Source organism: Ursus americanus, chromosome 28 (genome assembly GCF_024610735.1).
Source record: "Ursus americanus isolate L20-20 chromosome 28, mUrsAme1.1.p, whole genome shotgun sequence".
In the NCBI taxonomy this organism is placed as follows: domain Eukaryota; kingdom Metazoa; phylum Chordata; class Mammalia; order Carnivora; family Ursidae; genus Ursus; species Ursus americanus.
Genome location: NC_142154.1, coordinates 1,715,153 through 1,729,794, shown reverse-complemented (window position 1 = coordinate 1,729,794; position 14,642 = coordinate 1,715,153). Strand labels below are relative to the sequence as shown.

At 60.1% G+C, this 14,642-nt stretch overlaps 1 protein-coding gene across 5 annotated transcripts in view; it reads right to left on the bottom strand.

Annotated features, from left to right (window-relative positions):
- Positions 1-3,230: 3,230 nt before the first annotated feature.
- Positions 3,231-14,642, bottom strand: part of ARNT2 (aryl hydrocarbon receptor nuclear translocator 2) — a 155,141-nt gene continuing 143,729 nt past the window's right edge. For 3 of the 5 annotated variants that reach the window (XM_045813119.2, XM_087856581.1, XM_045813122.2), the window contains 3 exons: positions 14,160-14,325; positions 4,980-5,116; positions 3,231-3,474 (listed from right to left, as the gene is read on the bottom strand). In XM_045813119.2, coding sequence (XP_045669075.1) covers positions 3,376-3,474; positions 4,980-5,116; positions 14,160-14,325 — 402 coding nt within the window. In that variant the 3' untranslated portion in view covers positions 3,231-3,375. Of the gene's footprint in view, positions 3,475-4,949; positions 5,117-14,159; positions 14,326-14,642 lie in introns of all 5 variants that reach the window. The other 2 variants (XM_045813121.2, XM_087856582.1) reach the window with 2 other exon arrangements.

The window sequence follows — 14,642 nt, the reverse complement described above, 5'->3', positions numbered from 1 at the left end:
TGTCACGGTCCCAGCCGAGCTCAGCTGCTCCCAAGGGCTGACGTACAGGAAGGAGGCCACCACTCATTTCCCCGGGGCTTGTCCCATCTCTTGGCTGAGGCTAGCAGACATGGATGGGAGGTCACTGTCACATGTGGCTAATCTGGGGTCTCTTTACTGGCTGAGAGGTCCGAGCTCCCTGATGGACGTTCCGTCAGCTTTCAGCACACTCCCACTCTCTGCAACACATTCATGAAACAGCAAAGGGGGTGGATTTAATATATCAGGAAGCAGAGGAGAACATGGCTGTTTGTGATGGCTCTATCACTCCTGAAACCACAGCTAAAAACAAAACTCATGGGAGGGACACATAGGTAGAATGTTCTAGAACTCCTTGGCCACGGATACAGTCACTAGCCAAGTCTTAGGTGAACCTCAAAACAGCTGCTTTGTGTCTGCCCCCAAGGCTCAGGCCGCCACGGCTCAGGCCTGGTCTGTGGAAGGCCCACCCGCTGGCCCCAAGGACAGGGGGTGTGAGTGAGGGAGTGAGTCCCAGCCGAGCTAGGCTGCGTCTCCAGAGGGAGGGGAGTCTGGGCCGGGCCTGGCTGGAGGACATGCCAACAGCAGGGTCCATGCAGTCCCCTCTTGGCTGTGCAGGCCTGGCACGGGACACTCTCCTCCAAACTGGGATGAGACCCTCTGCGGCTTTAACTCGTGTTCTGGTCTGTCTCAAGGCTCCTCGGGCGGCGGGGGGGGGGGATCTCTTGGGTCAGAGATCCTTCCAGTCCTGTCTGTTTTCTTACTGGCCACATGATGGTTTCCAAGAATCACAACCAAGGAGTAGGCTGGGAGTCCAGAGGACAGAGCACTGCCGTCGTTTTCCCCGTCGGCGCTCCTGGGACAGAGCTGGAAGGGAAGAAGGCCGGGCCGCCCGAGTCACGATATTCTCCATCACATCCGGCTCTCAGTCACCTACGGTCCCCGCCTTCTAGGACCGAGCCTTGAGTTGTCTGCACCCCAGTCCTCGCGTGATGGACGGAAGTGGCTGCAAGGCCGTCGGGGGCAAAGCTCTTCCACCTTGTCCACATCCCCTCGGGGTCCAGCACAGCCCCGGTCACAGCGTCGTGATGGGCACATAGGAAATCCCCCAGTTCTCTCCAGGAAACAAGGAAAAAACAAACATGAAATCCCCAAAACTTCCAAACTCACAGGTGAAAGGCCACAAAAAGTCCATTTTCGTTTCATGGAGAAACCATTCTTTGATCTGAAAGCGATTTCTGTGCCTTTCTTGGAAATGATCGTGCCCCCTGCTTGGGGTAGGCTCAGGCTGTGGAGGTGGAGGTGACCCTAAGGGCAGGGCCCGCACGGGGGAGCCCCTCTGGCTCTGGCACTGTTGGGGTGCATGGGGTTTGCTCCCCCACCAAGTCCCATGAGGCAAAAAGGCTCCTGAGCGTAAGATGACCTGGAGCGCGCCTGAACCCGGGACTCCATCACCACCCTATGGAAGGGATTGAAAGCCGCTCTAGAACCATTCCGTCCGTGTGAATTCGAGTCTAGGAACTGGGAGCTCACAGAGCTGGCTACTGGCCACAGGTATGCTACCAAACAACGCTGGACGTCGTAGGTGGAGCTCTCCGAGCAAGACAAGGCACAGGGGTCCCCTCTGGACCCCACATGGGGCCGGCGCTTCATGCAGAGTGGGCAGAGGTCCGTGCACACTCCCCCCCCCGCCCCCGGCTCCTTCCTGCATGCTCGGCTCACTCTGCACTCAGGCAGCTCAGAACCCTCTGCACTCTGCCTGGTCCCCGGGGGGTCATGGGCTGTTTCTGAGCCGCTGCCTGACGGGGTCTGCCTGAGGGACGCAGGGCTTCCCTGGGGGAGGGCTCCTCCGCCTGCCTGGCCGTGTGTGTAGCTTCCCCCCCACGTGGGAGTCACCCATGGATGGTGAGGCCAAACGTGGCCATCGGGAAAGGACAGAGACAGAGGCTGAGAGCCTGCCTCAGTGCATGGGGCACAGGGGGCGTGAGGTCAGTGAATACAGGGACACACAGGAAGCCAATGGGCTCAGCTAGGCAGAAGCTTCTAGAAGTCAGCTCTTCCTCCCATCTTGAGACTACCTGAGGAATTCAAGGCCCCGGGGGGTGAGTGTACCAGACAGAATGGGAAGTCCGGCCTTTGGCCTCATGGACCTGCACTCCGCCCCCCGACGAGGCGCCACGTTCCCAGCAGCTGCCGAAGGAGGGCTCAGGCGGCCTGGCGGGGGGCACTTCTGGGCTCCTGTCTCCACGTACGGGTCCGCGTCTGAACCGTCTCCAGAGTCGCTGAGTGTAATGTGGCCGCCACGGCTGGCCCTGCGGAAGCAGGATGGGGAGGCCTGGACATCCTGCCTTCCCGTTCGGTCCTCTGCAGAAGGGCCTCGGGCTCTGTGACCCCAAGGTGTGCCTCCAGCAGCCGCTGGCTGGGAGCCCGGTGGGAGACACCTGCGCGTCACCAGGAAGGGCCAGGCTCGCTCGGGGGGCCTCCTGTAAGAGGAGGGGGCCGCTTCCTCTCAGAGGGACGCCTGGACCCAGGAGCTGACCCATTAAAGCAAGCAAGTTCCCAGTCATGACCACTGGCGACGCTGTGAAGTGCCAGCCTGTCCGCCCAGCCTGCCAGCCTGGTGCCCAGACCCTGGGCCAAGCTCCAGCTGGGCTGCTGCTGAGCTGGGGGTGGGGGCTACATGTGTGGGCCCTCAGCCATGATGCACCCTGGGTTCTGGACACTCTGGCCACACGACCCACATGGGGCACAGCACACGCATCAGGGTGGGGATTCACGTCACAGGGCACAGAGTACACACATCCCACAGCATGACGGATGGACGGACAGACGCACATAGACTTGGCTGAACTGGGGACAGGGGAGCGGGGTCCACCTCTGGGTCCCAGCTCCGAGAACAAAGGCCGTGCATCCTGGTTGCCTCCCTTCCAGCACCCGAGCCCCACCCATCCACAGACATCAAGGGCAAGAAGAAACCCGATTCCCGTGTCCTGGGCAGGCCTGAGCCCTCGGGACTGTGACTGGACGTTTTACAGGTGAACATTGTCTGCTATGAGATTATTCACAACCAGACCTCAAGGGCCCAACGGGCTCACCTCCCAAACATACACAGATAAAGTACAATAAATACAACGGCCCCCCAATGTCTACCAGGGCTCCCGGTGGGTGGCCGGGCAGCCCCGGCTGTGGGCTGAGCGATTTTGTGCCAGGGGGAGCACAGGGATGAGATGCCTTCTGCTGGGGGGTCCCGTGGCGGGGCGGCCGGGGCAGGCAGGGCGTGGGGGGGCCCCGCCCGCGTGGGTGGCGCCGTCACCGCACACAGGGCACTGCCCAGCGCCAGCCGCACTCTGCCTGCCACTACTCAGAAAACGGTGGGAACATGCCCAGGTCCGCGAAGTCTTCGATGTTATAGTTGCCGGTCCCCTGGGTCGGATCTCCGGGCATGGGCAGCATGTCCTGCAGGAGGGCAGAAAAGAAAGCCGTGGGGGAGTCAGCTCACCCTCCCGGGCGCCCACACACCCCAGGAGCCCAGCCTGCCGCTCATCCTCATGCTCATCCCCCTTGGGGGCAGCCCTGCGACAGGCTCTCGGTCTCGGGGGACAATCTCAGGGGTCCTCAAATGTCCAGAGCCAGGAAGCTGCTTTCCCCCGGGAAGTGACATCCCAGCAGGTCAACACAACCTCAGGACATAACCTGTGCCTGTGAAAGGCCGAGCCAGGACACAGGGTGGACAAGAACCCCACCGGTGCGGTGAATCTAGCCGGGCACAAAGCAAGGGACCCATGGTCAGTGCTCCAAATGCAAGAGAGACTCGGTGCCGGGCTGAGCACGAGATCGGCCGTGTGCATTCTGAGGTCAGGGCCAAATCCCGGTGTGGTCAGGCCTCCCTTTTAACAAGCCCTTCAGGTTCTGTGGGCCTCAGACTGCCCATCCAAAAAATGGGAATGGCAATATTTCAATCCCCTGTGGCAAATTTCTCAAAGTGTCTTCTGCCAGATTCTTGGCCCACGAGATACTCTGGGAGAAAAGAATTCTGTGGATGAGGGAGTTTGGAAAATGGCATATTCTGCCTACCTCCTAAAAATCCCCAGTGTTTATTAGTATAATAAAGGCTCTGATAAGTCCTGCAGGCAAGAAACTGAATAATTTGCTTAACCAGTGTTTCACAAACATATCTGACCAAGAATTCTTTTTAGCCTCCTGACATGAAAAATCAGGCTGGCAATTCTGCCTTACACACAGCTGTGAGGCATAAGGATAGAGGAAGGAAGTCAGAATACTGCCCCTCTGGAGACTTAGAGGGACATATGATTCTAGACTTTTGTCTGCGAAGATGTTCCTTGGCCAAGTGGGAAAGGTGCTGGGGACAAGGAGCACAGACCCTCCCTTGGAAAAGTGGGGGTTACCAACTGGGGGGCCTCCAATCCCTCCCTCCATGTGCTCCCGGCCCATCCTTGCTTTGCTGGGCAGACCTGGAGCTCTGGGCACGATGGGGGCAGGGGCGGGGGGTGCCTCGGCTCTTGTGGGAGGCGCTTCTCCCTCACACAGGCCCAGTGGGACAGGCCAAGCGCTTGGCTCAGGAGGAGCCAACAGGTTCATGCCTCCATCTGGAACTATCTTCCAGTGGAAACTTCTGGCTGAAAGTAGGGCCAGGGAAGCCCCAAGGGGCCTGAGCCCTGCCCAGCGGGGCTGTCACAGGGTCCCCTTCAGCTGCACAGCTAGGTCAGGTCTGCCCATCACGAGGGACGGCCGGGAGGGTCTCCAGCAATGGACAGCTGCGAGGGGCGCAGGTGTCCTCAAGCAGAGAGGACAGCTGAGGCCTCAGCTCCCAGCCCCTCTCCCCAGGCTGGGCGAGAACCTGTATCCCTAAGGAATAGGTGGGGCTGCAGCAGAGAGCGAGGGGAAAGGAAGCAGAGAGAAGGCGCCGGTACCTACGAGAAGGCTGTGCTGGCTCGATTTACCTGGAACACTTCGGTCTGACCGGGCTGCTGGTGGGGATGCTGCTCGCCACTCTGCTGACCGTGGTGCTGGCTCTGCCACTGCGACCAGACTTCCGACGGCCGCCCTTGGAACTGCCCGCTACTCTGTCCACTTTCAGCTGAAAGATCCGACGTACAGGACACTGCCTTTAAAAGCCACGCTGTGGCTCCGTGAGACCTAGAATCGCTGTAGCCCAGAGCGCCCCACGCTTCTGAACGGCACGCTCCCTCGGAGCTGGCGGAACATGTGTTCACGGACCCCTGCGTGCTCACACGGACCAACAGGTTACAAGTCGCTTCTGCACCACGCGGCTGGGTGGGGGGAGCAGAAGTGGGAGCCCTCTGCCAAGGGGTGCAGGCACTCGGTGGAGGGGGGCTCTCCCCAGAGTGCACCTGCAGGGGGGCCAGGGGCTTTAAGCCTTGGAGCCCTCGGTGCCCTCAGTGACCGCGCATGGAGCTCAGCGGGGGCGCGTCTGGGGGCCCAGAGCGTGGGCTGAGACAAGCCCTGCCCCGCCGCGCGCTGGCCTCCCGAGGAGGGAAAGCCACTTTGCCATTCCAGACCCATCGTCCCCAGGCTGCTCCTTCCGGGAGCCTGACTCAGGACAAGCCTCACCTCAGCGTGCCCAGAGCTCTGCCACCCTCAGCGGGTTTCGGGGAACTTGGCGAGGCCACGCGTGGCATTCATGAGGTCCTTCCACAGGGGCCCCGAGCCACGGCCCCTCCTCTGGCCTCTGAGTGTTTCTTAGCATGGGGTGGCTCGAGAGCAAAGGCATTTGGGCCCGGCTCAGACACGAAGGGACCAGCACGGTAACGTGTCACGAGAGCCTCTGTCTTACGCTTTACAAAGAATACACGCTGGAAAAACCAGCGGAAATTTGTCTAAACCGTTTTAGAAAAAATGAGCAGAAATTTGTCTAAACCGTTTTAAAGATTCAACCTCAGAGGATTTGTTAAACCTGGAGGCACATCGGAAAAAGCTGAGAAACATTTTTCCTGGTTCTGAACCACTCAGTACCATCTGGAAGGCAGCGGGCTCTCTGTTAGGCTCTGGGAGCAGGACGGGCCCCATCTCGCTCTTCCCAACGGCCGTGCTTGCCACGGGCCACCCCTCCTGCTGGAAGGCGGATGCTGGGCTCAGGAGCTGAGCCCACTAAGTGCTCAGGGAGATCCCCAGCCTCTCCCTCTGTCCCCTCTCTCCGTCTGTCTCTCTCACACGCACACACACGGGACATCCGGCCTGAGACATGAAAGGTTGTAAAGAAACACGTATGTTCTCCTTAAGGCCTCACGACCACACTTTCCAAACTCTGCATGGTGACAGCTGGGAAAAGGTTCTAGAAAATCAGACAAGGACACGATTCCCTGCTTCCGCATCAGAGGGATTAAAACCGACGGGGCACACAGGACTCTGCTGTTTAAGGAAAATGCATCCGGAAATCCGAAACGCCTCTTCCTAAAGCTCATGAGGCAGCAAGGCCAGGGGGAGCTCTTCCAAAGCACGGCCCATGGGCTGGCTTGGGAATCCAAACGACACCAGTGGAGGCAGTGAGGAGGCCGCCTAAGACGCCCGGGGGCCCAAGCACAAGCCGGCCCCCTTGCTGCTCGGGGAGCGTGGAGAGCGTGGATGGGCCCGGTCACCTGTCACTTCACAGAAGGCGACAGCGAGGCAGACCATGGGAGCTGTCATAATGGAGCTGGGGGGATGACTGCCACCGGGAGGCTCCCCACTGACCCCACTTGCTACAAGTGACTCCCTGCTGGGGTCTTGCCCATCAGGAATTGATGCCCTCAACTTTTCCTTCTGGCTACGGCCTTCACTGAGTCCCCCCGATTCATACGTTGGGGTCCTGAGCTCCGGCCCCGACCCAGGCTCCATGCAGGTGCGCACATAGACCAGGAAGCGGGACAGCTCCTCGGGGGGAGCTCACGGCATGGTGAGGAGAGGGGAAAGGCAGTGCCATGTGGCTGGGAGCCGCTGTGATGGGGGAAGCAGCGAGAGTGCCAGCTCTCGGGGGGACGCCTAACCTGTCACAGCAAGTAGAAGAGACCAGCAGGGGGAGGGTCAGCAGCTGAGCGGGTGCAGGGCTCGGAGGCAGACACTGGGATGGGTCTGTGCAAAGAGGTGGGGTGAGGAGGGCGTGATCTGCCCAGGGACCCGCAGGCGGCTCTGGGGTAAGGGTCCGAGTGTGACTGGGCTGAGGGCAAGCCAGGGCTCGGCTGTGAGGGTGGCAGGGACCCGGGGGGCATCCGCGGGCAGAGGAGCGGCCGCACACGCCTGCACCTTCAGGAAGACCACCGTCCGGGGCCGAGCGGGCAGAGGGAAGGAGCTGGTTAGCAGGGGGCTGCTGCGGGGTTGCGCGCATGACCCATGGCGCCTGAGTCCTGCAACGTGGGGTGGACAGCTGGGAGCGCCGGGACCACACATCCCCATCTCTGCTGGTTGAATGTGCACAGTCCTGCTTCTCTAGGCTCTGGGCCCAGCCCCCGGGCCCGGAGGACATGGCTAAGTCTCCAAGAGGCGCCCTGGGCTCCCAGTGCCTGAAACCAGCATCTCCCCTCCCCAGACCATCCCGGTGGGGAAAGCCCAGCTGTGGGCGCTCACGTCTAGCCCACTGCCCCGAACACCACATCTCCACTCCTGTCTGCTTCCCTCCATCTGGGGCAGCCTGTCTTCTGAATCCACAGCTGCCCTCGATCTTCCTGAAACAGTGTCCACTGCCTAAAGCCAGCCCAGCCCACCACGGCCCAAGAGCCTGCATAACCCCACATCCGCTTTGCACCCCACCACCGCCCCCCTCCGCCCCTTCCCAGGTGACCCGCCTGCCCCCAGCCGTGGACACCCTCTGTGCCCAGAAGGTTCTGCCCATGTTCAGAGCCCCGTCGGAAGCGAGCTTCCCTGACCCACTCTCAGTTGTCATGGCCTTGTGTCACCCCCATAGCAGGGCCACAACTGAGCCAACCCACCCCCAGGTCATGCGTAGCCACCCCACTGCTTGGTACTGGAACACCTGGTCAGGTATTTGCTGAGGGACAAAGTAACAGAAAGGTCAAGGAAGGGACAGAGACCAGGAAGAAAGAGGAACCGTGAACATCCCATCGGAAGCTTCCTGGCGCTCAGCGGCATGTGAAGAAGTGAACGCACATTCCCGCATCGGTCTCAGTGACCGCCAGAGCCCAGGTGGGCGGCGGGGGCTGAAGGATGAAGAAAGACCAGCTCAATTCTGCTAATCACAGACGCATGATTTCAGAATCCACATTCTAAACTTGCGGGGAAGGACAAGCTCTTCTTAAATGTTTGCCATAGAAAAGCGAATTGATGGGATTGCTTCAGAAACAGCATGAACTAGCTAAGGACAGAAGGGCGCGGTATTTCTGGACCTTTTCTGGACACGGGCCGCGCGCGGGGCTTTGACATCATGTCATCTACTCGGAGAGACAGCTGCATCACCCACCTTTTCCAGACAAGGGACCGGAGACTCAAGAAATCTGCCCGACTCATTCTGCGTGTAAATGCCAGAGCCACAGCCGGACCCGAGGTGTTTCTGGCGCGGGGCCTGCACGCATTCACTTGGGACACCGACCATTTGTATCCACTGTCCACAACGCCCCTGATGCTGAGCAGAGAGCCGGGGACACGGGGGTGACCCAGCCTGGCCGCTCCACTGGGGCAGGCAGACGAGTGACTGGGCCATCGGGATGTTCTGAGCGTGGCAAGGAGGCACAGGCCGCGTGGGGGGACATCGAAGTGGACCTCGCAGCTGACAGTCTTCCTCGGGAAAGCCGCCCCCCCAAGCCCTGACCAGCAGGCCGCGTTCACGCCGTCTGAGGGGAGGGCCACGGGGGAGGCCCTTCTTCCAGCCCGTTACTGAAACCCGTTCTCTGAGCTGCATGAGTGACCTCGACGCTCAACGATGAGCAGTAACCATAACACAGTGTCTCCTGGACGACGCAGCACCGGGTGCTCTCAGCCCAGACCTCGGCCCCACTGACCCACCCCACCTGACCTCAGACCGATGGTGAGCAGGGGTGTTACGTGGCCTGCGCCCACCACGCAGCCCCAAGCCGCATTCTGGAGAAGGCCCCAGGGTCACCGACACCCTTGGATGCCCGTCGTTCTAGAAGCCATGTGTATGGTGACGAACCACGAGCTGGGCTCCAGCCATTCCGCCCTTTGCTCTGCTGGCCTCCTGAGCAAAGTCTAGGCTGCTACAGCCCCAGCTGAACATGTGGGTCCCCCGCCAGGTCCCCGGTGCAAGTAGAGCACGCACGGGGTGGCTGCCATCTGGGCCAAATGGGTGGCCTTTAGACCAAACTTCAGATTCTTGAGAAACATGTGGATTCCTAGGTTGTAGGACTAAAGGGACGACATCTTTCTTTTAAAACTGTTTTATCGGCACTCAATGCTCTAGGGTCACTCTTGCTGACGTTTTTCCTCGAGAGAATCATCTGAGGATCCCAGGGCTGTTTGGTGCACTGCTCGGAGGTCCTCTGTGGTCGGGAGTAGCTCAGTGGTTCTAACCAGGGCCAACTCTGCCGTGCAGGGGACGCGTCTAGAGACATTTCTCACGGTCATAAATGCAGGGGTGCTGGTAGGTAGAGGCCAGGGAGGCTGCTGAACACACACACGGACAAGGTATCCCCCAAGACAGAGAATTACCTGCTCAAAATGTCCATGGTGCTGACGCTGAGAAACCCTTGTGGATGAATCAGCAAAGAGCTCCAAAGGGGCAGCTTGTTCCAGAAAAGCCTCTGGGCGGAGGTCTCCTGCAGTTCACGCCCAGGACACGCATTTCCCATGCTTTCTGGCCAAGACCTCATTTTTCATCACTAACTCATAGTGGTGGAAAGGTCTATAATCCCCTAAAATTTGCTGGTGAGAATACACAGGGCTGAGATTCGGGGGCAGGAACTGGGGGGTTTGGGGGTGTGGTGCCTGCAAACTTTCTAGATCAGGGAAACCCCAACCCCTCCCCCACTGTGCCTGCTCTGACCCTAATTTTTCATCCCCCTTCTCACTGCAGAAATCCTCAGACTCTTGTGGAATGACCCGTTCTTTCAAGCTTCGTCTCCGAAGTAAGCGTGCAGACGGACGAGGCTCCTCCCAGGAAGGCCAGCAACGTGACCGATGCAGTCCGTGGCCTTCGTGACAGCTGCTCAGGCTCCGCGTTGTCCGTGTTACCGGCTGTGATCTGAGAGGATCCGCGTTGACTCACGCTGGGCATGAATGGGACATGTTAGCCGCCCACCCTAAACCGGGAAGCAGGGAGGCCGGGAAGCAACGCACTTGCTCGTGCAGCCCAGTCCCTGCCTCTGGAAGCACGTGGGTAAGACAGTGGACATCATTCAGACCCAGGGCGAGTCCAGGGAGGAACACCTGGTCTGCCACGGCCCCACTGGGCCACTTGCACTGAGCACCCTGCGTGCTTGGCTCCTGCATTTCCCTAAGACACACGGATGCATCAGGGAGCAGATGCCGGGTGGTGGCAGAGACGCAGACCCAGCCGTTCAGGGACCCAGGTCTCAGGACTCCCCGCGCTATTGGCTTACGGCCTCTTGGCTCCACATCCACGCGTCTTGGCGCTGCCTGTGGGTGGGGTAGGAGCTGGACGCTGTGAACGTGCCTCTTTTGCCTGCTGGGGCAAGGTTAGGCTTTGTCCATAGAAGGTACCGGAGAGACAAGCAGGTGCAGCCGAGGAAGGGGCTTCTCTTCTGGTTCGGGTGTTTTTCTGTCTACAGCGTGGCGACTGGTGGTGTGCAGGAGGCCCCGTGCACTCACTCTTCGGGGAGCTTCTCCGTCACCCCGAGACTGCAAACCAGCCCCAGCGGCTGGTGTTTTCCACCCGGCGGCAGCTCCTGCGGACTCTGGTCCTGCTGCAGCCTCTGGGGAGCGACCAGCCACAGCCCCCGCCCCTGGCCAGTCTGCTCAGCGCCCGGCAGACACACCCTCAGTGAGCTGTGACCTTCAGGCTTTGTGGGGTGGGGTCCCTCCCTTGGCCTTGGAGCTGGAAGCTGCCAGGCATGCTCGCTCTGCGGTCTCCTCGGGGTGCTCCTTCAACCACATTCACTAGGAATCATCGTATTTTGCGTTCCCCGTTGCACCTGCAGGTGTGGTTTCTCTGCGCTGCCTGGACCCTGCCTGCCGCACCGTCCCCACCCAGCTCGTTAGGACGCGAACGCTCACATTTGTCAGCCCCTCGGTAAATGGCTCCAGTTTTACTTCTGGACACTCCCCATCAAAAGAGGTAAGACCTGCGCCAAGCGGAAACCAGAACCAGGACTGGAAATGCAAACGCATTGGTAACACGGCTCAGGACACGTCCACAGGCCCAAAACGGCAGGAGAGCCTTGGTGTGACTCCTGGAAGCCCAGGGAGCAAAATGAGCTTGTGGCACACAGAAGGGGCCGGAACCAGAGGGCGGGTTTCTCATTCAAGGAGGGAGCCCCAAACACCTGCCATCCTGAGGATTTCCTGCAGAAGCTGACACGCAGCTTTTCTCCCCCATGTCAGCCACTTGGGCCCCCACTTGGTGACATTCAGCTTGCCAGCGCTCCCGGACTCCTGCTGGTTCCAGCCGTGAAACAGGGCAGTTGGGGCTCCGGAGCCCGGACAGGATGGCTAGCTGAGCCGAGAACTGCGGGCGGGGGGCTGTCGGGCTTGCGTACCCTCCAGGACCGACCAGCCGTCTCGCCCACGCCCTCAGATTGGGCACCGAGGTCCCACACAGGGCCACGGTGAGGGTCCGCTGCACATGTCAGTGCTGCCGGTGGGTTCACACGCTGTTTACTCAATGACTGGGAAGTCTGACCATTCATGGAGCTGCTCTTTCTCTTCCCCACATACCCCTTCTCCACTGCTCTCTTCCCTGCGCCCCTCGCACCGCGCTCAGGAGCACCAGCCTCATTCACGAACCACCTGCACACCCTCGTCTCTCTGACCCTGACCAGAGCCCCACCCCCGCCCCCGCCCCCGCCTCCATGGACCCGTTTCCCTGGAGCCCCCTGGAGCGAAGCTGCTTGTTTTTCACAAGCCGCACATCCCACACACGGCCTGCCCTACCCTCCAGACCCCTCCACACCACTGTTCCCCACCTCTGCTGGGGCCTCCTGCCACAATGACCCATAGGTGGGCTCGGGGAGCCCCTCATCCGAAGCTCCACCCCAGCTCCCTGTCCCACACTCCCCCAGGGCCTGGATTCCAAACACAGCCACAGCTTCCTGCTGCCCTGCCGGATCAAGGTCAACAAGGGAGGGATTAAAGGTGAGACCACATGAAACCTCTGTTTAGAGTCTCTGGGCACTCACGGAGCGGGGCCCAGCCCCTCTCATTAGTATAAATCAAGAGACCTCTGCCAGGACACCCAATCCCCAACTAATTCCAATGCACTCCAAACAACGGATCAGAAGACAGGGGCAAGCAGAGTCTGGAGGGGAGTGCACCGTGACCTCTGACCTCACCATGCCTCTGTTTATTTATCTGTGAAATGGGAGCAATTGGGCATCTCCCTCTTAGGGCTGCCATGAGTGTTACAGGAATTCAAATGCGCCCAGTGCAGAGCACATAGTGGGCGTCTGGTGAGCGTCAGCGGTGGCTGTAACTATCCTTAGGATCAAGTGATTACAGGACGGCTCAGGGCCAATGAGGACGTGGCTGCTGATCCTGGAGCTCCCCACATGAGCCTGCTGTTCAGGGCCTCAGCCCAGGGCTCTGTCCTCCCCGTGTCCCAGCCCCATTTACACATCAGGGCCTGCATACGCCAGGTGGAAACCAGACAGATGCACAGAGCTGAAGGGCCCAGATCCCCAGGGCAGGGGAAGGCCCTGCCCACCTTTCCTGCTGTGGCCACGAGATGCTTCTCGGCCTTACTAGAATGAGCGCTCGCTCTCCTTGAAGACTCTTCTGACCCTGAGAGAATGGCAGCCCTTGGACCGCGGGCAGACTTGGGCTGCTGCATACACAGCACTCCCCTGCCCTCTCCCAGTTCCCGAGCATCTCCCCTACCCTCTTCTGGTGTGGGAGCACCTGCCCTGCCCTCTCCCTGTGTCCGAGCGTCTCCTCTGCCCTCTCCCAGTGCCCGAGAGTCTCCCCTGCCTCAGCTGTACTGTGACCTCCCCTGGGCTGGGACCAGGTCTCCTCCTCTCTGTGAGCTCGAGCCTAGCACAGCGCCTGGCAAGCAAGAGGCCAGGGGTCCGTCCCTCCGGAAACAGGGCAGCATGCGGCTGAGCTCCCACTTGGGGAACAATACAGCAAAGATAGTTTAAGGCCGAACAGGAGAACCTGCCACGAGTGAACGAGTGAACCGGATTAATGTTGAAGGTCACTGCATCCCCGGGGGGAGCTGGTGAGAGGTCAGGAAGTACTGTGCCCCCAGGCTGGTGGGGGGTGGGGGGGCATGGTACACAGGACACCACACAGCATTTAGCCTGGGGCTGGCTGCATAAAGTGGCTGACTTGCCAGATGGAAACCCAGGTGTGTGGGCTCAGCCCCACGCTCGCCTGAGGGCATCCGTCCTACAGAGAGACGCCCCATGAGCCACACGAGTGGGTGTCACAGGGACCCCGCTGTGAGAGATGGGCGCCGGCTCAGGTCGAAGGGCCATGGCCCCTCAGCAGTCCCTCCTGATGGGAGCTAGAGCCCTGGCCCATTAAATCCACACAGAAAGAGCCACGGCAAAGGCCCCTGGGAGGAGCACCAGGAGGGGCAGCCACTTAACCCTTTATGGCCTGAGGTTTTGTTAACAAAGCTGGGACGGGCCTTCTGACACGGGATGGGATCTCTCTTGGAACACTAAGAAGAGAGAGAACTTTACTGTGTTTCTTATTTACAGTGTTTTTATACCATCAGCCACCCAGTTGTTTGAAGCAAGATTATAGCGTTTTGGACATAGGGTACCTGATGTCCTTGCCAAGGGCCATAAAGGGTTAAAACAGCATTCGGAGGAATATAGTCCCAGGGCCTTGAAAATGACAGTCACTCCACAAAGCTGAGACCCAAGCAGCCAGCGTCCGGGGGCACCACAGGCTCTCAGAGCTGGAGGCACTTGGAAACCCCTAGGCTTTGTCCCAGGGTTCTGGGAGCTTGGGGCTCAGTCCCCGAACTCAGGATGCTCAGAAAGCGTTTCTGCTGGCTCTCCCAGGAATTCTCTCCCTCGTTCCCCACCTACCGAACCCTGGTGTCCTGTTGGCGAGACTGGAGTAGGCATTCCCGCTGGGCGAGGAGGTAGCCGGGCTGGAGAGGGGGCTGTAGGAAGAGGGGTCTGCTGGGTAGGTGTGGCTCGTTCCGATCCCAAAGGGAGATGACTGGGTCTTGCCGGACTGGGGAGGGATTTGCTACAATTAGGACACAGCAAAGAGAAGGGAAGCATCACCAGCAGGTCTCTGCCCCAGGCCCCAGTGGCTGACGGCGACTCCCCATGGCCCTCCTGCCCAGCCGGGCACAAGCCTGGCATCAGGCCAGCACTTGTGGGCCCAGAACTGCAGGACTCGGGCCCTGCCTCTCTGGGGCAGGTCTGGGCAAAGTTACCCACAGGCCTACGAGGATGCGGGTCCTGTGGCTTCTCTTTATTGGGCCTGGGCACTACAAACACCAGGAAGTCCCCTGGGCCACCGGACGCCCACGTCACAGTGACTACCAGGGAGCTGCGTGT